The sequence below is a fragment of the Lagopus muta genome, chromosome 1 (assembly GCF_023343835.1).
Source record: "Lagopus muta isolate bLagMut1 chromosome 1, bLagMut1 primary, whole genome shotgun sequence".
In the NCBI taxonomy this organism is placed as follows: Eukaryota; Metazoa; Chordata; class Aves; order Galliformes; family Phasianidae; genus Lagopus; species Lagopus muta.
In genome coordinates, this window is record NC_064433.1 from 192,561,872 (window position 1) to 192,588,577 (window position 26,706).

The window sequence follows — 26,706 nt, forward strand, 5'->3', positions numbered from 1 at the left end:
ACCGCAGCGCCGCTGCTCGGGGCCGCCCCTCCACCCCCCCCCAACCCCCCTCCCCATAGGAGCGGCATCGGCGGCCGCAGGAGGAGGAGGAAGAGGAGGGGGGAGCTGGGCGCGTTTGTCTGTAGCGAGGGGTTGGGTGGGGATCGGCCAGAGCATTTTCTTTTCTTTTTTTCTTTTTTTTTTTTTGGGGGGGGGGGGGCGGGTGGGGGGGGGGTGGGGGGGGGGAGCGGGCGGCGACCCGGCCCGAATTTCACCTCAGCGCTGCTCGGATCTGCGGGGCCATGGAGACAAAGGCACGCGGTGAGCGGGGAGCGGGAAATGGGGGGGGGAGGGGGGGGGGGAATGTGGCCCTATGGGGGGTCCGTGAGGCCGTGTTAGGGGTTGCCACGGCCCCCTGTTGAGGTCTCTGTGGCCCTGTTAGGCGTTTCTATGGTCCTGTTTGGGGTCCCTGTGCTCCTTATGGGGTCCCTGTGTTCCTACTGGGGGGTTGCCATGTCCCTATGAGGGGCAGCCGCGTCCCCACTGGGGTCCCCGTGTCCCTATGTGGGTCCCCGTGTTCCTATTAGGGGTTGCCATGTCCCCTCTGGGGTCCCTGTGCTCCTATTGGGGTTCCCGTGTCCATATGGGGGGTCCCCGTGTTCCTATTGGGGGTTGCCATGTCCCCCATTGGCGTCCCTGTGCCCCTATGGAGGCTCCCATTGCCCCTATTAGGGCTTCCTGTGACCCTATATGGGTCCGCCTGTCCCTATGAGGGGTTGCCATGTCCCTGTGTGGGTTCCTGTGATCCTATAGGGGTCCTCGTGTCCCTATGGGGGGCTGCTGTGTCCCCACTGGGATCCCTGTGGCCCTATTAGGCGTTCCAATGGTCCTGTTTGGGGTCCCTGTGCTCCTTACGGGGTCCCTGTGTTCCTATTGGGGGGCTGCTATGTCTCTATGTGTGTCCCCGTGTCCCTATGAGGGGTTGCCATGTCCCTGTGTGGGTTCCTGTGTTCCTACTGGGGGGTTGCCATGTCCCTATGAGGGGCAGCCGCGTCCCCACTGGGGTCCCCGTGTCCCTGTGTGGGTCCCCGTGTTCCTATTGGGGGTTGCCATGTCCCCTGTTGGGGTCCCTGTGCCCCCATTAGGGCTTCCTGTGTTCCTATATGGGTCTCCATGTCCCTATGAGGGGTTGCCATGTCCCTGTGTGGGTCCCTGTGTTCCTCTTGGGGTCTCCATGTCCCTATGAGGGGCTGCCGTGTCCCCACTGGGATCCCTGTGGCCCTTTTTGGCGTTCCAATGGCCCTGTTTGGGGTCCCTGTGCTCCTTATGGGGTCCCTGTGCTCCTATTGGGGGTTGCCATGTCCCCTATTGGAGTCCCTGTGTCCCTATGTCAGTGCCTGTGCCCCTATTAGTGGTTCCTGTGTCCCTGTGTGGGTCCCCATGTCCCTATTAGGGGTTGCCATGTCCCTATGTTGGTCCCCGTGTTCCTATTGGGGTTGCCATGTCCCCCGTTGGCGTCCCTGTGCCCCTATGGAGGGTCCCAGTGCCCCTATTAGGGCTTCCTGTGATCCTATATGGGTCCCCGTGTCCCTATGAGGGGCTGCCGTGTCCCCACTGGGATCCCTGTGGCCCTATTAGGCGTTCCTGTGGTCCTGTTTGGGGTCCCTGTGCTCCTTATGAGGTCCCTGTGTCCCTATGAGGGGTTGCCATGTCCCTGTGTGGGTCCCTGTGTTCCTATGGAGGGTCCCAGTGCCCCTATTAGGGGTTCCTGTGACCCTATATGGGTCCCCGTGTCCCTATGAGGGGTTGCCATGTCCCTGTGTGGGTTCCTGTGATCCTATATGAGTCCCCGTGTCCCTATGGGGGGCTGCTGTGTCCCCACTGGGATCCCTGTGGCCCTGTTAGGCGTTCCTGTGGTCCTGTTTGGGGTCCCTGTGCTCCTTACGGGGTCCCTGTGTTCCTATTGGGGGGCTGCTATGTCTCTATGTGTGTCCCCGTGTCCCTATGAGGGGTTGCCATGTCCCTGTGTGGGTTCCTGTGTTCCTATTGGGGGGTTGCCATGTCCCTATGAGGGGCAGCCGCGTCCCCACTGGGGTCCCCGTGTCCCTGTGTGGGTCCCCGTGTTCCTATTGGGGGTTGCCATGTCCCCTGTTGGGGTCCCTGTGCCCCCATTAGGGCTTCCTGTGTTCCTATATGGGTCTCCATGTCCCTATGAGGGGTTGCCATGTCCCTGTGTGGGTCCCTGTGTTCCTCTTGGGGTCTCCATGTCCCTATGAGGGGCTGCTGTGTCCCCTCTGGGGTCCCTGTGCTCCTATTGGGATCCCCGTGTCCATATGGGGGGTCCCTGTGTTCCTGTTGGGGGTTGCCATGTCCCTGTGAGGGGCAGCTGTGTCCCCACAGGGGTCCCCGTGTTCCTATTGGGGTTGCTATGTCCCTATGTTGGTCCCTGTGTTCCTATTGGGGTTGCCATGTCCCCCGTTGGCGTCCCTATGCCCCTATGGAGGCTCCCATTGCCCCTATTAGGGGTTCCTGTGATCCTATATGGGTCCCTGTGTCCCTATGAGGAGTTTCCATGTCCCTGTGTGGGTCCCTTTGTTCCTATAGGGGTCTCCATGTCCCTATGAGGGGCTGCCGTGCACCCACTGGGATCTCTGTGGCCCTATTAGGCGTTCCTGTGGCCCTGTTTGGGGTCCCTGTGCTCCTTATGGGGTCCCTGTGCTCCTATTGGGGGTTGCCATGTCCCCTATTGGAGTCCCTGTGTCCCTATGTCGGTGCCTGTGCCCCTATTAGTGGTTCCTGTGTCCCTATGTGGGTCCCCGTGTCCCTATGAGGGGTTGCCATGTCCCTGTGTGGGTCCCTGTGTTCCTATTGGGATCTCCATGTCCCTATTAGGGGCTGCCATGTCCCCTCTGGGGTCCCTGTGCTCCTATTGGGGTTCCCGTGTCCATATGGGGGGTCCCTGTGTTCCTATTGGGGGTAGCCATGTCCCCTATGTCAGTCTCTTTGCCCCTATGTTGGTCCCTGTGCCCCTATTAGGGCTTCCTGTGATCCTATATGGGTCCCCGTGTCCCTATGAGGAGTTTCCATGTCCCTGTGTGGGTCCCTGTGTTCCTATAGGGGTCTCCATGTCCCCACTGGGATCCCTGTGGCCCTATTAGGCGTTCCTGTGGCCCTGTTTGGGGTCCCTGTGTTCCTTATGGGGTCCCTGTGTTCCTATTGGTGGGTTGCCATGTCCCTATGTGGGTCCCAGTGTCCCTATGGGGGCTCCCTGTTCCCCTATGTGGGTCCCTGTGTGGGTCCCTATGCCCCTACTGGGGGTTGCCATGTCCCCCTGTGCTCCTATTGGGGGTTGCCATGTCCCTATGAGCGGCATTCATGTCCCCACTGGGTCCCCCTGTCCCTATGTGTGTCCCTGTGTTCCTCTTGGGGGTTGCCATGTTCCCTATTGGGGTCCCTGTGCCCCTATGTCGGTCCCTGTGCCCCTATGTCGGTCCCTGTGTCCCTATGGAGGGTCCCAGTGCCCCTATTAGGGGTTCTTGTGTCCCTGTGTGGGTCCTAGTGTCCCTATGGGGGCTCCCCGTGTCCCTGTGTGGATCCCTGTGTGGGTCCCTATGCCCCTACTGGGGGCTGCCATGTCCCCTCTGGGGTCCCTGTGCTCCTATTGGGGTCCCCCTGTCCTTATGGGGTCCCTGTGTTCCTACTGGGGGTTGCCATGTCCCTTTGAGGGGCAGCCGTGTCCCCTCTGGGGTCTCCGTTTCCCTATGTGTGTCCCAGTGTTCCTATTACGGGTTGCCATGTCCCCCATTGGGGTCCCTGTGCCCCTATGTTGGTCCCTGTGTCCCTATGAATGGTCCCTGTGCCCCTATTAGGGTTTCCTGTGTCCCTATATGGGTCCCCGTGTCCCTATGAGGGGTTGCCATGTCCCTGTGTGGGTCCCTTTGTTCCTATTGGGGTCTCCATGTCCCTATGAGGGGCTGCCGTGTCCCCACTGGGATCCCTGTGGCCCTATTGGGGGTCCCCATGTCCTTATGGAGGGTCCCTGTGTCCCTATCGGGGTTCCTGTGTCCCTATGGGGAATCCTCTTGCCCCTATAAGGGGGCTCCCCGTGTCCGTGTGTGGGTCCCCCTGTCCCTATGAGGGGTTGCCATGTCCCTGTGTGGGTCCCTGCGTTCCTATTGGGGTCTCCATGTCCCTATGAGGGGCTGCCGTGTCCCCACTGGGATCCCTGTGCCCCTATTGGGGGTCCCTGTGTCCTTATGGGGGTCTGTGTCCCTGTAAGGGGTTGCCATGTCACTGTGTGGGTCCCTATGCCCCTATTGGGGGTCCCTGTGTCCTTATGGGGTTCCCCGTGGCCCTATTAGGGGTTCCTGTGTCCCTGTGTGGATCCCTATGCCCCAATTAGGGGTCCCCGTGTCCCTGTGAGGGGTTGCCATGTCCCCACTGGGGTCCCTGTGCCCCTATAAGAGGTGTCCATGGCCCTATGTTGGTCCCCGTGCCCGTTAGGGGTCCCCATGGCCCTATATGGGTCCCCATGCCCCTATTGGGGGTCCCCGTGTCTTTATGGAGGCCCCTGTGTCCCTATTAGGGGTCCCCATGTCCTATAGGGGGGGGGGGGTCTCTGTGGCCCTATTGGGGTCCCTGTGTCCTGATGGGGGTCCCTGTGGCCCTATGTGGGTCCCTGTGAGGAGCTACCATGTCCCTGTGTGGGTCCCTTTGCCCCTATTGGGGTTGCCATGACCCTTTTGGGGTCTTCAGGTCCCTGTTAGGGTCCCCGTGTCCCTATGAGGGGTTGCCATGTCCTTATGTGGGTCCCTGTGTTCCTATTGGGGGTCACCATGACCCTTTTGGGGTTCTCATACCCCTATTGAGTGTCCCTGTGTCCTTATGGGGGGTCCCCGTGCCCCTACTTGGGATTCCTGTGTCCCTGTGTTGGTCCCCATTTCTCTATGAGGGGCTGCTGTGTCCCTGCATTCCTACTGGGAGTTGCCATGGCCATTTTGGGGTCCCTGTGCCCCTGTTGGAGGTCCCTGTGTCCCTATTAGTCGTCCCCATGTCCCTGTGAGGGGTTGCCATGTCCCTATGTGGGTCCCTGTGTTACTATTGGGGTTGCCATGGCCCTTTTGGGGTCCTCATGTCCTTGTTGGGTGTCAGTGTGCCCCTATTGGAGCTCCCTGTGTCCCTATGAGGGGCTGCCATGTCCCCACTGGGGTCCCTGCATTCCTGCTGGGGGTTGCCATGGCCATTTTGGGGTCCCTGTGCCCCTGTTGGAGGTCCCTGTGTCCCTATTAGTCGTCCCCATGTCCCTGTGAGGGGTTGCCATGTCCCTATGTGGGTCCCTGTGTCCCTATTAGTCGTCCCCGTGTCCCTGTGAGGGGTTGCCATGTCCCTATGTGGGTCCCTGTGTTCCTATTGGGGGTTGCCATGGCCCTTTTGGGATCCTCGTGTCCTTGTTGGGGGTCAGCATGCCCCTGTTGGGGGTCCCTATGTCCCTATGAGGGGCTGCCATGTCCCCACTGGGGTCCCTGCATTCCTATTGGGGGTTGCCATGGCCATTTTGGGGTCCCTATGCCCCTGTTGGAGGTCCCTGTGTCCCTATTAGTCGTCCCCATGTCCCTGTGAGGGGTTGCCATGTCCCTATGTGGGTCCCTGCATCCCTATTGGGGGTTGCCATGGCCCTTTTGGGGTCCTCATGTCCTTGTTGGGGGTCAGCATGCCCCTGTTGGGGGTCCCTGTGTCCCTATGAGGGGTCGCCATGTCCCCAGTGGGGTCACTGTGTTCCCATTGGAACCCTGTGGCCCTCTTAGGGGTCTCTATGCTCTTATTGGGGGTTCTCATGTCCCTCTATGGGGTTGCTGTGTCCCCATTGCAGTCCCTGTGTATCTATTGGGGTCCTCATGTCCCCATTATGGGTTCCATGTCCCTATGGGTTCCCCATGTCCCTGTGAGGGGCTGCTGTGTTGCCACTGGGGTCCCCCATGTCTCTATAGGGGGTTGCCATGGCCCTTTTTGGGTCCTCCCATCCCTATCTGGGTCTTGGGGGGGTCCCAATGTCCATATAGGGGTCCCCGTGTCCCTATGGGGGATTGCCATGTCCCTATTAGGGTCCCTGTCTTCCTATTGGGGGTTGCCATGGCCCTTTTGGGGTCCTTATGTCCCTATGGGGGTCAGTAGGCCCCTATTAGGGATCCCCATGTCCCTATTTTGGTCCCTATGCTCCTATGGGGGTCTCCATGTCCCTATTTTGGTTCCTGTGCCCCTATGGGTTTCCTTGTGTCCCTATTAGGGGTTGCCATGTCCCCACTGGGGTCCCTGTGTTCCTGCTGGGTGTCCTCATGTCCCTTTGTGGGTCCCTGTGCTCCTGTTAAGGGTTCCTGCGTCCCTATGGGGTCCCCGTGGCCCTATGAGGGGTTGCCATGTCCCTATTAGGGGTCCTTGTAGCCCATGTGTCCCTATGAGGGGTTGCCATGTCCCTATTGGGGCCCCTATGTCCCTGTTAGGGGTTGCCATGTTCCTTTTGGGGTCCCCACGTCCCTGTTGTGATCCCCTATTAGGAATTCCTGGGTCCCTATGTGGGTGCCTTTGCCCCTATTAGGGGTTGTCATGTCCCCACTGGGGTCCTTGTTTTCCTCTTGGGGATCTTCATGTCCCTTTTGGGGTTCCTTTGCTCCTTCTAGGGCTCCTCATGTTCCTGTTAGGAGTCCCATGTCCCTATAAGGGGTTGCCATGTGTTCCTATTGGGGCTTGCCATGGTCCTTTTGGGATCCTTGTCCCACTGGGGCTCCCTGTGTCCCTATGAGGGGTTGCCATGTCCCCGTTGGGCTTCCTGTGTTCCTATTAGGGGCTGCATGTTCCCATTGGGGTCCCTATGTCCCTACTGCTGGCTGCTGTGTCCCTATAGGGAATTGCCATGGCCTTGGTGGGTGTCCCCGTGGCCTTATGGGGGTCGTTATGTCCCTATAGGGGGTCCCAATCTCCCTATTGGAGGTCATCATGTTCCTATTGGGGTCCCTGCATATGTATTGGGGTCTCCTGTGTCCCTATGGAGGGTTGTCATGACCCTGGTGGGCATCCCTGGGTCTTTATGGTGGACCCTATGCCCCTATTGGGGTCCCCTTGTCCCTGTTGAGGTCCCTGTATGCGTATTGGGGTCCCCATGTCCCTTTTGGAGGTCCCCACGTCCCTTTTGGGGGTTGCCATGTCCCTATTGGGGTCCCTGAATCCCCACATTGCTTTTAGGAGTCCCTGTGTCCCTTTTAGGGGTCCCTTTTAGGGGTCCCCATGTCCCTGTTGGGGTCCCTGTATAAGTCCTGGGGTCTCCTGCGTCCTTATTGAGATCTGTGTCCCTACTGGGCCCAGTTCAAGTTCCTGTGTCCCCACTAGGATCCCTGTGACCCTATTAGGGGTTGCCATATCCCCGTTGGGGTCCCTGTATGCAGACTGGGGTCCCCATATCCCCGTTGGGATCCCTGTGCCCCTATTAAGGATCACCATGTCCTTATTGGGATCTCTGTATGCTTATCGGGACCTCCTACGGCCCTTCTGGGGGTCCCCATATCCCCATTGGGGTCTCCGTGTCCCCATTCAAGTTCCCGTGTCCCTATTGGGGTCCCTGTGTCTTTACTGGGGTTTGCCATGTCCCTCTTGGGGTCTTTGTGTCCCTCTTGGAGCTTCCCATGTCCCTGTTCAGGTTCCCATGTCTTGGGGTCTCCTGTGTCCCTATTGGGGTCTCCTGTGTCCCTATTGGGGTCTCCTATGTCCCTATTGGGGTCTCCTGTGTCCCTATTGGGGCATGCCATGTCCCTGGTGGGCATCCCCTATGTCTGTTGAGTGTCCCTATGTCCCTGCTGGGGTCTTCGTGTCCTTATTGGGGTTTCCTACATCTCTGTTGGGGTCCCCATGTCCCTGTTGGGGCCTTCGTGTCCCTACTGGGATCTCCTATGTCTCTATTGGGGTCCCTGTGTCTCTATTGGGGTCTTCGTGTCCCTGTTGGAGGTCCCCCATGTCCCTCTTGGGGTCTCCCATGGTCCCATTGAGGGTCCTCATCCCCATTGGGGTCCCTGTGTCCCAATTCATTTTCCCCACGGGGGTCTTCTCGTCCCTATTGGGGTCTCCATGGCCCTATTGGGATTCTCACATCCCCAGTGGGTCCCTATTGGGGTCTTTGTCCTTATGGAAGGTCCCCCGTGTCCCCATTGGGGTCTCCTGTGTCCCAATTAGGGTCCCCATGTCCCTTCCCTGGGACAATGAGGGCAGGATTCGGGGGGGGGAAGGGGAAGGATTGGGATGGAGGTGTGGGGATGGGATGGGGTTGGGGTGGGGTGCTGTGGGGTGGGATGCAATGGGGTGGATTGCAGTGGGATGGGATTTGTTGGGGTGGGATGCAGTGGGGTGGGATTGCAGTGGGTTGGGATTTGTTGTGGGATCCAATGGGATGGATTGTAGTGGAGTGGGATGCAGTGGGGTGGGATTGCAGTGGGGTGGATTGCAATGGGATGGGACTTGTTATGGGATCCAATGGGATGGATTGTAGTGCGTTTGGATGCAGTGGGGTGGGATGCAGTGGGATGGGATGCAGTGGGGTGGGATTGCAGTGGGGTGGGATTGCAGTGGGGTGGATTGCAGTGGGGTGAGATTGCAGTGGGGTGAGATTGCAGTGGGGTGGGATACAGTGGAGTGGGATGCAGTGGGGTGGGATGCAGTGGGGTGGGATTGCAATGGGTTTGGATGCAGTGGGATGGGATTTGTTGGGGTGAGATGCAGTGGGGTGGATTGCAATGGGGTGGGATTGCAATGGGATGGGATGAAGTGGGGTGAATTGCAGTGAGGTGGGATTTGTTGGGATGGGATGCAATGGGGTGGGTTACAATGGGGTGGGATGCAATGGGATGGGATGCAGTGGGGTGGATTGCAGTGGGATGGAATCTGTTGGTGTAGGATGGGATGCAGTGGGGTGGATTGCAATGGGATGGGATTTGTTGTGGGATCCAATGGGATGGATTGCAGTGGGGTGGGATGCAGTGGGGTGGATTACAATGGGGTGGATTACAATGGGATGGAATGCAGTGGGGTGGATTGCAATGGGATGGGATTTGTTGTGGGATCCAATGGGATGGATTGTAGTGCGTTTGGATGCAGTGGGGTGGGATTGTAGTGAGGTGGGATGCAATGGGATTGGATGCAGTGAGGTGAATTGCAGTGAGGTGGGATTTGTTGGGATGGGATGCAGTGGGGTGGATTGCAGTTTGGTGGATTGCAGAGGGGTGAGATTACAATGGGATGGGATGCAGTGGGGTGGGATTGCAATGGGTTTGGATGCAGTGGGATGGGATTTGTTGGGGTGGGGTGCAATGGGGTGGATTGCAATGGGGTGGGATGCAGTGGGGTGGGATTTGTTGGGGTGAGATGCAGTGGGGTGGATTGCAGTGGGGTGGGACGTGTTGTGGGGTGAGATTGCAATGGGTTTGGACGCAGTGGGATGGGATGTAGTAGGGTGGGATGCAATGGGATGGGATGCAGTGGGGTGGGATCGAGCCTGTGGGTTTGGGGCAATGGGGTGAGCCCCCAGCCTGCTGCGGTCTTCCAAAATGCTTCGTGTGGTCCCCAAAACCACGGCAGAGAGGTGGGTTATAGGGGGAGCTGGGCTATAGGGCAGGGAGGTGGGTTATAGGAGGAGGTGGGTTATAGGGGGAGGGGGGTTATGGGGGGAGGTGGGCTATAGGGGGAAGTTGGGTTATAGGGGGAGGTGGGTTATGGGGGGAGGTGGGTTATAGGGGGGCAGTGGCCCTGGCCGCCACCCCGCAGGGAGACGTCGCCTTCCTGGACTTTGTTTGCAGAACAAACTGCAGAACTCCGGATCTCACAGCCCGGATCTGTCAGCAGCACCATAGCAAAGGGGAGGCGGCCAGGGGATGGGGGACATGGGGACACCGTGAGGACAGGGACAGGGGGTGGGGATATGGGGACAGGGGGATGTGGGGGTGGGGGACGTCGTGGGGGATGTGAGGATAGTGATGGGACATGGGGATACACTGGGGACATGGAGACACATTGGGGACAGGGACATGGGGATAGGGGGACAGGGGGACACATTGGGGACATGGGGACACATTGAGGACAGGGGGATATGGGGACAGGGACATGGGGGCACATTGGGGACAGGGACTTGGGGACAGGGGGACATGAGAATACATTGGGGACAGGGACATGGGGACACATTGGGGACAGGGACAGAGGGATAGGGGGACAGGGAGATGGGGAGAAGGGGACATGGGGGCAGGGACATGGGGACACATGGGGGACAGGGGGACATGGGGGCACAGTGGGGACATGGGGATATGGGGACACTGGGTACAGGAGGATATGGGGGCAGGGACATGGGGACAGGGGGACATGAGAATACATTGGGGATGGTGGGACACATTGGGGACAGGGGGACATGGGGACACATTGGGGACATGGAGATATGGGGACAGGGGGACATGGGGACACATTGGGGACAGGGACATTGGGGTGGATTGGGGACAGGGACATCGGGATGCGGAGAGTCATGGGGACACATTAAGGATGGGGGATAGGGATATAGGGCCACATCGGGGATGGGGACGGGGGGACAGGGAGATATGGGGACAGGGGGATATGGGGACACATTGGGACATGGGGACACATTGGGGACAGGGAGATAGGGGGACAGGGGGACATGGGGGCACAGTGGGGACAGGGAGATATGGGGACAGGGACGTGGGGAGAGGGGGACATGAGAATACATTGGGGATATGGGGGCACATTGAGGACAGAGGGACATGGGGACACACTGGGGACAGGGGGACATGGGGACACAGTGGGGACAGGGGGACACATTGGGGACAGGGACAGGGGTACAGGGAGATATGGGGACAGGGGGATATGGGGACAGGGACATGGGGGCACATTGGGGACAGGGACTTGGGGACAGGAGGACATGAGAATACATTGGGGACGGGGACATGGGGACACATTGGGAACAGGGAGATAGGGGGACAGGGGGACATGGGGGCACAGTGGGGACAGGGGGACACATTGGGGACATGGGGACATGGGGGCACATTGGGGATGGTGGGACACATTGGGGACAGGGGGACATGGGGGCACATTGGGGACATGGGGACACATTGGGGACAGGGACATTGGGGTGGATTGGGGACAGGGACATTGGGATGGGGAGAGTCATGGGGACACATTAGGGATGGGGGATAGAGATATAGGGCCACATCGGGGATGGGGACGGGGGGACAGGGAGATATGGGGACAGGGCCATGGGGACACATTGGGGACAGGAAGCTGGGGACAGGGGTAGGAATGTGGGGACAGGGACGTGGGGCAGAGACACAGGGACGTATTGAGGACTTGGGGGGGGGGCAGGGATACGGGGACGCAGCGGGGACGCGTTGGGGACAGGAGCTGTAAAGGCGATGGTGATGTTTTTAGGGCCGGACACTTTGCGGCCCCATAGGGGAAATGTGTGGGGCCGCGGCTGCTTCCTGCAGCTGTCAGCACCAGGAAGGGCGCGGGGGGGGGGGCGGGGAGGGTCGGAGCTTCCTCTGCTCTCAATGTGCGTTGAGAGGGGGGGGGGGGGAGAGGGGGGGGGTGTGGGGCGGCCCCATAAAGGACGTCCCCCGCTGCACTGGGGTCAGGGCTGTGGGGTGGCCCCGTGTGCCCCGGTTGTGTTGTACTGCACCCATAGTGTGAGGTCCTGAACCCATAGGGTGGTGCTGTGGGGTTCTGCACTCACAGTGTGGGGTTCTTGGGGTTCCTGCACCCACAGGGGTGAGGCTGAGGGGTTCCACCCATAGGATGGGGTTCTGCACCACGTGGGGCGGCCCCATAAAGGACGTGCCCCGCTGCAATGGGGTCAGGGCTGTGGGGTGGCCCCATGTGCCCCGGCTGTGCTGTGTGGGGTGGGGCTGTGGGGTTCTGCACTCATAGTGTGGGGTTTTTAAGGTTCCTGCACCCATAGGGTGGGGCTTTGGGGTTCTGTTCCCATAGTGTGGGGTTCTTGGGGTTCCTGCCCCCATAGCATGGGGTTCTGCACCCATAGATTGGGGCTGTGGGGTTCTGCACTCATAGTGTGGGGTTCTTGGGGTTCCTGCACCCATAGGGGTGGGGTTGAGGGGTTCCACCCATAGCATGGGGTCCTGCACCCATAGGTTGGAGCTGTGGGGTTCTGTACCCATAGGGTGGGGCTTTGGGGTTCTGTTCCCATAGTGTGGGGTTCTTGGGGTTCCTGCACCCATAGCATGGGGTTCTGCGCCCATAGGGGGGGGCTGTGGGGTTCTGCACTAATAGAGTGGGGCTGTGGGGTTCTGTACCCATAGCATGGAGTTCTTGGGGTTCATGCACCCATAGGGGTGGGGCTGTGGGGTTCCGCCCATAGTATGGGTTCCTGCACCCATAGGTTGGGGCTGTGGTGTTCTGTACCCATAGAGTGGGGTTCTTTGGGTTCCTGCACCCATAGGGTGGTGCTGTGGGGTTCTGCACTCAAAGTGTGGGGTTTTGGGGGTTCCTGCCCCCATAGCATGGGGTTCTGCACCCATAGGGTGGAGCTGTGGGGTACTGCTCTCATAGTATGGGATTCTTTGGGTTCCTGCACCCATAGCATGGGGGTCTGCACCCATAGGGTGGGGCTGTGGGGTTCTGCACTCACAGTGTGGGGTTCTTGGGGTTCCTGCCCCCATAGCATGGGGTTCTGTACCTATAGGGTGGGGCTGTGGGGTTCTGCACCCATACTGTGGGATTCTGTACCCATAGGATGGGGTTGTGGGGTTCCACCCGTAGTATGGGGTCCTGCACCCATAGGGTGGGGCCTGTGGGGCTCCTGCACCCATAGCTTGGGGTTCTGCATTCATAGTATGGGGTTCTGCACCAACAGAGTGGGGCTGTGGGGTTCTGCATCCATAGTATGGGGTTTTTTGGGGCTTCCTGCACCCATAGCATGGGGTTCTGTACCCATAGTGTGAGGTCCTGAACCCATAGGGTGGAGCTGTGGGGTTCTGAAGACATAGTGTGGGGTTCTTGGGGTTCCTGCACCCACAGGGGTGAGGCTGAGGGGTTCCACCCATAGGATGGGGTTCTGCACCCATAGGGTGAGGCTTTGGGGTTCTGTTCCCATAGTATGGGGTTCTTGGGGTTCCTGCCCCCATAGCATGGGGTTCTGTACCCATAGGTGGGGGGCTGTGGGGTTCTGCACCCATAGTGTGAGGTCCTGAACCCATAGGGTGGAGCTGTGGGGTTCTGCACTCACAGTGTGGGGTTCTTGGGGTTCCTGCACCCATAGGGTGGGGCTTTGCGGTTCTGCACCCATACTGTGGGGCTCTGTACCCATAGAGTGGGGTTCTGTACCCATAGCATGGGGTTCTTGGGGTTCCTGCACCCATGGGAGTGGGGTTGTGGGGTTCCACCCACAGTATGGGATCCTGCACCCATAGGGTGGGGCTGTGGGGTTCTGCTCTCATAGCATGGGGTTCTTGGGGTTCCTGCACCCATAGCATGAGGGTCTGTACCCATTGGGTGGTGCTGTGGGGTTCTGAAGACATAGTGTGGGGTTCTTGGGGTTCCTGCACCCATAAAATGGGGGGTCTGCACCCATAGAGTGGGGCTGTGGGGTTCTGCACCCATAGCATGGGGTTCTTGTTGTTCCTGCACCCATAGGGTGGGGCTTTGGGGTACTGCACCCATAGTGTGGGGTTCTTGGGGTTCCTTCACCCGTAGGATGGGGTTCTGCACCCATAGCATGGGGTTCTGTACCTATAGGGTGGGGCTGTGGGGTTCTGCACCCATACTGTGGGATTCTGTACCCATAGGGGGGGGGCTGTGGGGTTCTGTACCCATAGCATGGAGTTCTTGGGGTTCCTGAACCCATAGGGGAGGGGTTGAGGGGTTCTACCCATAGTGTGGGGTCCTGCACCCATAGGATGGGGCTGTGGGGTTCTGCACTCATAGTGTGGGGTTTTGGGGGTTCCTGCCCCCATAGCATGGGGTTCTGCACCCATAGGGTGGAGCTGTGGGGTTCTGCTCTCATAGTATGGGATTCTTTGGGTTCCTGCACCCATAGCATGGGGGTCTGCACCCATAGGGTGGCTCTGTGGGGTTCTGCTCTCATAGTGTGGGGTCCTTGGGGTTCCTGCACCCATAGCATAGGATTCTGTACTTATAGGGTAGGGCTGTGGGGTTCTGCACCCATACTGTAGGGTTCTGCACCCATAGGATGGGGCTGTGAGGTTCTGCGCCCACAGCATGGGGTTCTTGGGGTTCCTGCACCCATAGGGGTGGGGTTGTGGGGTTCCACCCATAGCATGGGGCTCTGCACCCATAGGGTGGCTCTGTGGGGTTCTGCACCCATAGGTTGGGGCTGTGGGGTTCCTGCCCCCCCTCCCAACCCAGCCCTATTCCTTGGCAGCCCCGCAGCGCTCTCTTCCTGCCCGGCCCCATTGCATCACACAGCTTCATTAGCGTTAGTTCATTAGTGTCGGTTGGTAACGAGCTCCACGGTCCCCCGTTGGTGTCAGCAGCACAGCACCATCGGTCCCACAGGAACTTCCAAACCCCACTGCTGTGGCACGGGGACATGGGGACGGGGGGTATGGGGACATGGGGACATGGGGACATGGGGATGGGGGGCAGGGGGATATGGGTGTACAGGGATATGGGGACATGGGGACATGGGGACATGGGGATGGGGGGGGTATAGGGATATGGGGATATGGGGATATGGGGATATGGGGATATGGGGACATGGGGATATAGGGATATGGGGATAGAGGGACATGGGGATAGAGGGACATGGGGATATGGGGGTATGGGGGTATAGGGATATAGGGATATGGGGACATGGGGATGTGGGGATGTGGGGATATGGGGATATGGGGATGTGGGGATGTGGGGATGGGGATATGGGAATATGGGGACATGGGGGTATAGGATATGGGGACATGGGGATATAGGGACATGGGGACATGAGATATAGGACTGTGGGGATATGGGGACATGGGGATATAGGGTTATAGGGACATGGGGATGCTGGTGTAAGGGGACATGGGGACACAGGGACATTGAGATATAGGGACATAGGTATGCAGGGACACAGGGACCCCATTCCCAAAGCACCCAGGGAGGTGTGGGTCCAGCAGAACCCCATATCCCCATATCCCCATGTCCCCATGTCCCCATGTCCCCATGTCCCCATATCCCCATACCCCCATGTCCCCATATCCCCATATCCCCATGTCCCCATATCCCCATATCCCCATATCCCCATATCCCCATATCCCCATGTCCCCATATCCCCATGTCCCCATGTCCCCATATCCCCATGTCCCCATGTCCCCATATCCCCATATCCCCATGTCCCCATATCCCCATGTCCCCATGTCCCTTGGAGGCAGAGGAGAGCCTGCAGGGTGCTGAGGGTGCTGGAAGCTTTGCACCATGCACAGCTCCTTGCACAGCACTTTGCACAGCTCCTTGCACAGCAGGGCCTTTGCACGGCACCTTGCACAGCTGCAAGCCTCTGCATGTCACTCAGCACCTTGCAGAGCACCTCACACATCTTGCACAGCAGAGCTTTTGCACGACAGCCCGCACTTTGCATGGCACCTTGCACAGCCCTCAGCACTTTGCAGAGCACCGTGCACAGCTCTGGCATCTCACACAATCTCTTGCACAGCGGAGCCTTTGCACAAGAGCTTGCACCTTGCACAGCACCTTGCACGGCGCCTTGCACAGCTTTGCACGGCTTTGCAGAACACCTTGCACAACCCTGACACCTCACCCGACATCTTGCACAGCCGGGCCTTCGTGTTGCATCTTGCACCTTGCACAGGACCTCGCATTGCTCCGTGCACAGCACCCAGCGCTTTGCAGAGCACCTTGCACAACCCTGGCACCTTGCACAACCTCTTGCATAGCGGGGCCTTTGCACAGTGCCAGCACCTTGCACAACCAGGCATTTGCATGGCACCTTGCACAACTCCTTGCACAGCCAGACCTTTGCACAGCGCCTTGCACAGCTGCTTGCACATCCAGGTCTTTGCACAGCACCAACTCTTTGCACAGCAGGGCATTTGCACAGCCTCTTGCACAGCCTGACCTTTGCACAGCCTCATGCACAGCCAGGCCTTTGCAGAGCCTGACCTTTGTGCAGCTCCTTGCACAGCCTGACCTTTGCACAGCCTCTTGCACAGCCAGGCCTTTGCACAGCACCAGCACCTTGCACAGCAGGGCCTTTGCACAGCACCAGCTTTTTGCACAGCAGGACCTTTCCACAGCCCCTTGTACAGCACCTTGCACAGCTCCTTGCACAGCCTCACCTTTGCACAGCACCTTGCACAGCAGGGCCTTTGCACAGCACCAGCTCCTTGCACAGATCCTTGCACAGCTCCTTGCACAGCCTGACCTTTGCACAGCTCCTTGCACAGCTCTTTGAACAGCTCCTTGCACAGCCAGGCCTTTGCACAGCACCAGCTCCTTGCACAGCTCCTTGCACAGCTCCCTGCACAGCTCCCTGCACAGCTCCTTGCACAGCTCCTTGCACAGCAGGGCCTTTGCACAGCACCAGCTCCCTGCACAGCTCCTTGCACAGCTCCCTGCACAGCTCCTTGCACAGCTCCCTGCACAGCTCCTTGCACAGCTCCTTGCACAGCAGGGCCTTTGCCTGGCACCGCTCAGCCCTGCAGGGAAGCTGAGGCACAGGCCGCCCCCTTGCACCCCATAACCTGCTGTCCCCTTTTGCTTTTCGTTGCAGGGTGTTCAAGAAAGCGAGTCCCAACGGGAAGGTGAGCGGTGGGGAGGGCCGGGGGGGGGCTCTGCTGGGTTGGGGACACACACGGTGTCCCATTGACCCCACGCTGTCCCCGTAGCTCACGGTGTACCTGGGCAAGAGGGACTTTGTGGACCACATCGACGTGGTGGATCCCGTGGGTGAGTGGGGACAGAGGGGACACTGAGGGGGATGGGCGTCGTTTTGGGTGGCTGTACCCTTTGCGGGGGGGGGGGAAAGGTGGCCCAGCACAGTGCTGTGTCCCCAACCCCATGTGGTGTCCCCAACCCTCGTGTCCTGTCCCCAATCCCAGTGCTGTGTCCCCAACCCCATACTGTGTCCCCAACCCTCATGTCCTCTCCCCAACCCTATGCTGTGCCCCAACCCTCATGTCATGTCCCCAGTCCCAGTGCTGTGTCCCCAACCCCATACTGTGTCCCCAACCCCATGCTGTGTCCCCAACCCTGTATTGTGTCCCCAACCCTCATGTCCCGTCCCCAACCCCACACTGTGTCCCCAACCCCATGTTGTGTCCCCAACCCTCATGTCCTGTCCCCAATCCCAGTGCTGTGTCCCCAACCCCATATTGTGTCCCCAACCCTCATGTCCTGTCCCCAATCCCAGTGCCATGTCCCCAACCCCATACTGTGTCCCCAACCCTTATGTCCTGTCCCCAACCCTATGCTGTGCCCCAACCCTCATGTCATGTCCCCAGTCCCAGTGCTGTGTCCCCAACCCCATATTGTGTCCCCAACCCTCGTGTCCTGTCCCCAACCCCAGTGTTACATCCCCAACCCGATGTCCTGTCCCCAGTCCCTGTACCATGTCCCCAACCTTCATGCCCTGTCCCCAACCCCATATTGCGTCCCCAACTCCTGTGCTGTGTCCCCAGCCCCTGTGCCATGTCCCCAACCTATGCCTTGTCCCCAACCCTGTGTTGTGTTCCCAACCTTGGTGCCATGTCCCCAGCCCTCATGTCTTGTCCCCAACCCCAGTGTCACGTGCCCAGCTCCTGTGCTGTGTCCCCAACCCCGTATTGTGTCCCCAGCCCTGTGTTGTGTCTCCAACCTCTGTGCTATGTCCCCAAACCCAGTGGCATGTCCCCAACCTCTGGGCTGTGTCCCCAACCCTCATATCCTGTCCCCAACCCTTTGCCACGTCCCCAGTCCCTGTGCTGTGTCCCCAACCTTGGAGCCCTGTCCCCAACTCCTGTGCTTTGTCCCCAGCCCCATATTGTGTCCCCAACTCCAGTGCCACGTCCCCAGCCCCATGCTGTGTCCTCAACCCCCATGCAATGTCCCCAGCCCCTGTGGCTTGTCCCCAACCTCTGTACCATGCCCCCAGCCCTCATGTCGTGTCCCCAACTCCTGTGCTGCGTCCCCAACCCCAGTGCCACATCCCCCAACCCCCACATTGTGTCCCCAACTCTGGTGCCACGTTCCCAACACCAGTGGCATGTCCCCAATCCTATGCCTTGTCCTCAACCCTTTGCCGTGTCCCCAACTCTGTGCTGCGTCCTCAACTCCCATGCAATGTCCCCAGCCCCTGTGGCTTGTCCCCAACCTCTGTGCCATGTCCCCAACCTCTGTGCCATGTCCCCAACCCTGGTGCCACGTCCCCAACCTTCTGGCTCTGCTCTTCCCTTACAGACGGAGTGGTGCTGGTTGATCCTGAGTACCTGAAGGAGAGGAAAGGTAACGGCCCCATCACGATGTCCCCGAGGTTGGGGACATGGAGGTGGCACCCGGGGCTTTGCTGGGTCCTTGGCTGAGGGTTTCTGGGTGCCCAAGCTTGTGTCCCCATCCCACTGCCACGTGGGGCAGTGCCACCTGTCCCCAACTGTCACAGCACATCCTGGGTGCCACCACCTCTTCCCGGTGCCCCCTCTGCTGCTCCTGGTGGGGTTGGGACGCGTCGTGATGCCACCACACCACGGAGCCACCGTGCCACAATGTCACCGTGCCCCTGTGTCGCCGTGCCGTGGTACCGCAGTGTCACGGTGCCGTGCCAAAGTGACACTGTGCCACGACAGGTGCCTTGTCACTGTGCCACTGTGTTCTTGTGTCACAGTGCCACTGTGCCACCGTGCCATGGTGCCTCAGTGCTGTGATGCCACTGTACCATTGTGCCACGGTGCTGTCATATCATGTTGCCACACTGCTGTAATGCCACCGTGTCGTGGTGCCACCATACCACGGGGCCACAGTGCCACGATGCCACCATCTTGTGATGCCACTGTGCCGTGATGCCATGATCCCATGGTGCCACCATACCACTGGGCCACTGTGCCGTGGTGCCACCGTGCCGTTGTGCCATGGTCCCTTGGTAGCATGGTGCCACCCTACCACTGTGGCCACGATGCCACCATGTCATGATGCCACCATATCACATCACCACCATGTCGTGGTGCCACCATACCATGTCACCACAGTGCCACGATGCCACCATGTCATGATGCCACCATACCATGTCACCACAGTGCCATGATGCCACCATACCACATCACCAAAGTACCATGATGCCACCATCTCATGTTACCACCGTGTCATGGTGCCATCATGCCATGGTGCCACAGTGCCATGAAGCCACCATACCACGATGCCACTATCTCATGACGCCAGCATATCACGATGCCACCATGTCATGATGCCACCATACCACGTCACCACAGTGCCATGATGCCACCATATCATGTCACCAGAGTGCCACGATGCCACCATGTCATGACGCCACCATACCACGTCACCACCATGTCATGATGCCACCAGATGTCACGATGTCACCTTGCCATGTCACCACTGTGTCATGGTGCCATCATGCCATGGTGCCACAGTGCCATGAAGCCACCATACCACGTCACCACAGTGCCAAGATACCACCATGTCATGTCATACCACCATACCATGTCACCACAGTGCCATGATGCCACCATACCACATCACCACCATGTCATGATGCCACCATACCTTGTCACCACAGTGCCACGATGCCACCATATCACGTCACCACCGTGTCATGGTGCCATCATGCCATGGTGCCACAGTGCCATGAAGCCACCATACCACGATGCCACCATCTCATGACACCACCATACCACGTCACCACCATGTCATGATGCCACCATGTCACAATGTCACCATGTCATGCCACCACTGTGTCATGGTGCCACAGTGCCATGAAGCCACCATGTCATCTCACCACTGTGTCATGGTGCCATCATGCTGTGGTGCTACAGTGCCATGACGCCACCATACCATGTCACCACAGTGCCACGATGTCACCATGCCGTGATGCCACCATACCACATCACCACTGTGTCATGGTGCCATCATGCCATGGTGCTGCAGTGCCATAATGCCACCATACCAAGTCACCACCATGTCATGATGCCACCATACCTTGTCACCACAGTGCCACGATGCCACCATGTCATGTCACCACCGTGTCATGGTGCCATCATGCCATGGTGCCACAGTGCCATGATGCCACCATGTCACAGTGCCACCACACCATGTCACCACAGTGTCATGGTGCCACCATGTCATGTCACCACCGTGTCATGGTGCCATCATGCCGTGGTGCCACAGTGCTATGATGCCACCATACCACAATGCCACCATGTCATGTCACCACCATATCACGTCACCACCATGTCATGATGCCACCATCCCATGTCACCACAGTGCCACGATGCCACCATGTCACCATGCCACCATACCACGTCACCACAGCGCCATGATGCCAGTACTCCACAGTGCCCCCATGCCATCGTACCACCATGCTGATACCCCAACACCACGATAGCACCACACCTCCATGTCACCACACCACATTGTCACCGTGCCACGTTGTCACCTCGCCCCTTCTATGCCTGCAGTGTTCGTGACGCTGACGTGCGCCTTCCGTTACGGCCGCGAGGACCTGGACGTGCTGGGCCTGACGTTCCGCAAGGACCTGTTTGTGGCCAACGCTCAGGCCTTCCCCCCCGTGCCCGAGGACAGGAAGCCCCTCACCCGCCTGCAGGAGCGCCTCATCAAGAAGCTGGGCGAGCACGCCTACCCCTTCACCTTCGAGGTGGGGAGCGTGGGGGGCTGGCGCTGCTGTGGGGCGCTGCAGCATCGCGTTGGGGCGCAGCGTCAGTCGGGGTGCAGCAGTTCTGTGGGTGCAGCATCGCCTTGGGTGCAGTGTTGTTGTTGGGGTTCAGCTGTGCCTTGGGTGCTGCATCACTTTGGTTCTGCACCACAGGGGGGATCGGCATCTCTGGGTGCAGCGTCACTTTGAGTTTAGCACTGCTTTGGGGTGCTGCATCACTTGGGGTGCAGATCCACATGGGGGTGCAGCATCACTTTGGTTGCAGTTCCATTTTGGGGTGAAGCACTGCTTTGGGGTGCAGCATCACTGTGGGGTTCAGCATCACATTGGGGTTCAGCTCCTCTCAGAGGTTCAGCATCACTTTGAGTTCAGCACTGCTTTGGGGTGCAGCATCACGGTGGGGTTCATACCAATCACCTTCAGTTTAGCAGCATCACTAGGGGTGCAGTACCATAGGGGGGTTCAGCATCTCCTAGGGTGCAGCATCACCTTGGGGTTCAGCATCACTTTGGTTGCAGTTCCATTGTGGGGTGCAGCATGGCTTTGGGTTGCAGCATCATTGTGGGGTTCAGCATCACATTGGGGTTCAGCTCCTCTCAGAGGTTCTGCATCACTGTGGGGTTCAGCACTGCTTTGGGGCTCAGCATCACCTTGGGTGCAGCATCACTTTTGGGGTGCAGCACCATGTGAGGGTGTCAGCATGACTTTGAGTTCAGCACTGCTTTGGGGTGCAGCATCACGGTGGGGTTCATACCAATCACCTTGGGGTTCAGCATCATTTTGGTTGCAGTTCCATTGTGGGGTGCAGCATTGCTTTGGGGTGCAGCATCGCATTGGGGCTCAGCATCACATTGGGGTCCAGCATCACACTGGGGTTCAGCTCCTCTCAGAGGTTCAGCATCGCTTTGAGTTCAGCATGGCTTTGGGGCGCTGCAGCACTGCGTTGGGGCGCAGCGTCAGTCGGGGTGCAGCATCGCTGCGGGGTCAGCAGTTCTGTGGGTGCAGCGTCGCCTTGGCTGCAGCGTTGTTGTTGGGGTTCAGCTGTGCCTTGGGTGCTGCATCACTTTGGTTCTGCACCATGGGGGGAATCGGCATCTCTGGGTGCAGCGTCACGGTGGGGTTCAGTTCCAGTCGCTTTGGGGTGCAGCATCACCTTGAGTTCAGCACTGCTTTGGGGTGCAGCATCACATTGGGGCTCAGCATCACATTGGGGTTCAGCTCCTCTCAGAGGTTCAGCATCACTTTGAGTTCAGCACTGCTTTGGGGCTCAGCATCACTTGGGGAGCAGAACCATGTGGGGGTTCAGCATCACTTTGGTTGCAGTTCCATTTTGGGGTGCAGCACTGCTTTGGGATGCAGCATCATTGTGGGGTTCATACCAATCACTTTGGGGCTCAGCATCACCATCAGTTTATCAGCATCACCTGGGGTTCAATACCTTATGGGGGTTCAGCATCTCTGAGGGTTCAGCATCACCAGCATCACCTTGGGGTTCAGCATCACTTTGGTTGCAGTTCCATTTTGGGGTGCAGCATTGCTTTGGGTTGCAGCATCACTGTGGGGTTCAGCATCACATTGGGGTTCAACTCCTCTCAGAGGTTCTGCATCACTGTGGGGTTCAGCACTGCTTTGGGGCTCAGCATCACCTTGGGTGCAGCATCGCTTTGGGGTGTTTGGGGCACAGCATCACTTTGGGTACAGTCCCACGTGGGGGGTTCATCTCTTTTGGGTTCAGCACCACATTGGGGTTCAGCAGCCCCCCTTGGCTCTGTCCTTTTTGGGTTCTAGGGACGCAGCATCGCCCCTGGCACTGCAGGTTGCACAGGGCTTTTGGGGATCCCCTCCATCTCTTGGGGCAGGGGATGCTGGAGGTGTGGGGTGGAGCTGCGCTGCTGCGGGATCAGTGAATCCAGTGGGGAAACTGAGGCACGAGATGCTCTGTAGCCTTGGGCAGAACCCTGCTGTGCCTGTGCCACCGTGGGGGCAGCCCCTCCTTCCTCTCCACGCTTTAATTGCTGTGATAATTGGCTGCATTTGTCCCAGCACGATCTGGGAGCTGTGGAGGAGCTGGAGGAAATTTCCATCGCTGTGCAGAAGTGCTGCAAAGGGGGGGGGGGGGGGCGTTGGGCAGAAATTGAGGGGCAAAGCCCCCCCCCCCAGTGAGGGGCACCCCATGGCACCCGGTGACATTTTCAAGCTGTGAGCTGCCCACTAAACCCCACGGGCTCAGCAGGATCTTAGCAGGCCAAACAGCCTTAATTCTTCCAAATCCCCCGGATTAAAGCCAAAAAACCCCCTAAAACCCCCCCATTAAAGCCAAAAAAAACCCTAAAACCCCCCCCCCCCCCAAAAAGTGCATTAGTGCAGTGCAGCACCCCCTGGGGCCCACGGTGCTGAGCCATGGCCTAAAAGGAGCAGGCAGCATCCGATGGGTCCCCATCCCGGGGGTCTGTCACTTCCCCTGGGGAGGGGCTTTGGGGTTGGGGTTGGGGTTGGGGTTGCCACTCCTGACCCTATTTTGTGCTGCAGATCCCCCCCAACCTGCCCTGCTCCGTCACGCTGCAACCCGGCCCCGAAGACACAGGGAAGGTAAGGAGCGGCGCCGCGTCCTCGTGTCGCCCCGCTGTGTCCCTCCTGGTGAGGAGATGGGGAACCCGATGGGTCCCTTGTGGGGTTTTTGGGGGGTGGAGGCGTTGATCTGCCCCCCTCTTCCACGTCCCTCACCACTGTCCAGGCCTGCGGTGTGGACTATGAGGTCAAAGCTTTCTGCGCGGAGAACCTGGAGGAGAAAATCCATAAGAGGTAAAGGGAGAGGTGGCCTGGGATGGGGAGAGAGTGGAGGTGTCCTGTGGGGCGGGAAAGGGGTGGGGGTGTCTTTTGGGGTGGGGAAGGGATGGAGATGTTCTCAGGGATGGGACAGGGTCCCATTTAGTGTGGGACTGGGATGGAGATGTTCTTCAGGATGGGATGGGGTTGGGATGGAGATTTCCTTTGGGGTGGGATTGGGATGTAGATGTTCTCAGGGATGGGATGGGATGGGGTTGGTGATGTGCTGTAGGGTAAGGTTGGGATAGAGATTTCCTTTGGGATAGGACTGGGATGTAGATGTTCTCAGGGATGGGACGGGGTTGGTGATGTGCTGTAGGATGGGGTTGGGATTGAGGTGTCATTTAGTGTGGGACTGGGATGGAGATGTTCTTCAGGATGGGATGGGGTTGGTGATGCGCTGTAGGGTAAGGTTGGGATAGAGATTTCCTTTAGGGTAGGGTTGGGATGGAGGTGTTCTCTGGGATGGGACGGGGTTGGTGATGCACTGTAGGATGGGGTTGGAATTGAGGTGTCCTTTGGGGTGGGATTGGGATGGAGATGTTCTCTGGGATGGGACGGGGTTGGTGATGTGCTGTTGGATGGGGTTGGGATGGAGATTTCCTTTGGGGTGGGACTGGGATGGAGATGTCCTCCAGATTTGGAATGGAATGGGAACGTCCTCCCGGATGGGACAGGGCTGGAGATGTCCTTTGGAGCGGGGCTGGGATGGTGGGATCCTCCCGGATGGTTGGTGATGTCCTTTAGGGTGGAACAGAGCTGGAGGTGTCTCTTAGGATGGGAATGGAGCAGAGGTGTCCTATGGGATGGGACAGGATAACGGTGTTCTTTAGGGTGGGATTGAGATGGTGAAGTCCTCCAGGATGGGAGAGGGAAGCAAATGTTCTCCAGAGTGGGAAGAGGTGGAGATATTCTTCAGGACAGGAAAAAGGGAAGGGAAGGGAAGGGAAGGGGGAAGGGGAAAGGGGAAAGGGGAAAGGGGAAAGGGAAGGAGATGCTGTCCAGGATGGGAAAAGACTGATATGTTCTTGAGGGTGGGACTGAGATGGAGGCATCCTGTGCGATGGGGAGGGATGAAGGTTTTGTTTTAGGATGGAGGTGGGATGGAGACGTCCTCCAGAATGGGACTGAGATGGAGAACTGCTCTCAGAGGGGACAGGGTTGGTGATGTCCTTTAGGATAGGGTTGGGATGGAGGTGTTCTCTGGGATGGGATGGGGTTGGTGATGCACTGTAGGATGGGGCTGGGATTGAGGTGTCCTTTGGGGTGGGACTGGGATGGAGATGTTCTCAGGGATGGGATGGGGTTGGTGATGTCCTTTAGGGTAGGGTTGGGATGGAGATGGCCTTTTGGGTGAACTGGGATGGAGATATCCTCCAAGTTGGGGAGGGATGGAGATGTTCTTTAGAGTGAGGTAGGGATGGAAATGTCTCTTGGGGTGGAACGGGACCAGCCCTTCCCTGGGGCCTCACCAAGCTGAGACGAAGAGAAAAGAAGCGTTTGACTGAAAACACGTCGAAAAAGAGGGCAGAGCTGTGGGGCAGAGCTGTGGGGCAGAGCTGCAGGCAGTCCCCTCGTTGTCCCCACAGGAACTCTGTTCGCTTGGTCATCCGCAAAGTGCAGTACGCCCCGGAGCGCCCCGGCCCCCAGCCCATGGCTGAGACCACCAGGCAATTCCTCATGTCAGACAAACCGCTGCACCTGGAGGCGTCTTTGGACAAGGAGGTGGGGATGGGGGCTGAGCTGAGCTGGGGAGGAAACTCTGCAGACAAGGACCTGGGGGTCCTGATGGCCAACGGTTGGCCTGTAGGGTGACCGTGAGGCAGCAGTGCGTCCTGGTGGCCAGGAAGGCCTAGGATGTCCTGGTTGGCCAATGGTTGGCCGTGAGGCAGCAGTGCATCCTGGTGGCCAGGAAGGCCTAGGATGTCCTGGTTGGCCAATGGTTGGCTGTGAGGCAGCACTGCATCCTGGTGGCCAGAAGGCCTAGGATGTCCTGGTTGGCCAATGGTTGGCCATGAGGCAGCACTGCATCCTGGTGGCCAGAAGGCCTAGGATGTCCTGGTTGGCCAATGGTTGACTGGTGATTGAAGGAACCTTGAAGCCTCCTTGAAGGAACCTGGTTTAGGGATGGGGGTTGGCCTGGATGACCTCCAGAGGTCCCTTCCAACTCCTGCAGCTCCGCACGCCTCCTCCCCACAGATCTACTACCACGGGGAGCCCATCAGCGTCAACGTCCACGTCACCAACAACACCAACAAGACGGTGAAGAAGATCAAAATCTCAGGTGAGGATGGGGACCACCCTCCCCCTCCCCAACCAATCCCTGTCCCCTTGGGGTCCCCTCCCTGACCCCCCCCAACCTCCCCCAACTCCCCATCTTTCCCCCAGTGCGCCAATACGCCGACATCTGCCTCTTCAACACGGCCCAGTACAAGTGTCCCGTGGCAGTGGAGGACGCCGAGTGAGTGACCAGCTTTGGGGTCCCTAACTGGACCCTAACCCTACCCCTGCCACCCCCATGGGGTGCTTGGGGTCCCCACTGGATGACACCCACTCTTGTCCCCAGTGACATGGTGGCTCCGAGCTCAACGTTCTGCAAAGTCTACACCCTGACCCCTTTCCTTGCCAACAACCGGGAGAAACGTGGGCTGGCCCTGGATGGCAAGCTGAAGCATGAGGACACCAACCTGGCCTCCAGCACGCTGTGAGCCACCCCTTGTGTCCCCTTCCCACCCTACTGTCAGCCCTGGGTGACGACTGTTGGGGTCCACGCTCATCCCTGTCCTGTGCAGGCTGAGGGATGGAGCCAACAAGGAGATCCTGGGCATCATCGTGTCCTACAAGGTGAAGGTGAAGCTGGTGGTGTCGCGAGGAGGGTGAGTGGGGGGGCAGCTCTCGGCGGGGGGGGGGCTGCAGCCCCTTTTTGCTTTGCATTGAGCTTGGGATCAGCCTTGGTTTGTCCCCGTGGGATGGGACATTCCTTTGGGATTCCAGCAGCACCGGAGACGGGATGGGGATGG

General features: G+C 58.9%; 1 protein-coding gene across 1 annotated transcript in view; it reads left to right on the plus strand.

Annotated features, from left to right (window-relative positions):
• Positions 1-211: 211 nt before the first annotated feature.
• ARRB1 (arrestin beta 1) overlaps positions 212-26,706 on the plus strand; it is a gene marked incomplete at its 5' end in the record, with an annotated part of 31,610 nt that continues 5,115 nt past the window's right edge. The window contains 12 exons of the mRNA XM_048959356.1: positions 212-300; positions 16,754-16,784; positions 16,869-16,929; positions 18,418-18,462; positions 20,646-20,842; positions 23,390-23,449; positions 23,595-23,662; positions 25,276-25,411; positions 25,886-25,970; positions 26,075-26,147; positions 26,253-26,390; positions 26,479-26,562. Of these exons, the coding sequence (XP_048815313.1) occupies positions 212-300; positions 16,754-16,784; positions 16,869-16,929; positions 18,418-18,462; positions 20,646-20,842; positions 23,390-23,449; positions 23,595-23,662; positions 25,276-25,411; positions 25,886-25,970; positions 26,075-26,147; positions 26,253-26,390; positions 26,479-26,562 (1,067 nt within the window). The remainder of the gene's footprint in view (positions 301-16,753; positions 16,785-16,868; positions 16,930-18,417; positions 18,463-20,645; positions 20,843-23,389; positions 23,450-23,594; positions 23,663-25,275; positions 25,412-25,885; positions 25,971-26,074; positions 26,148-26,252; positions 26,391-26,478; positions 26,563-26,706) is intronic.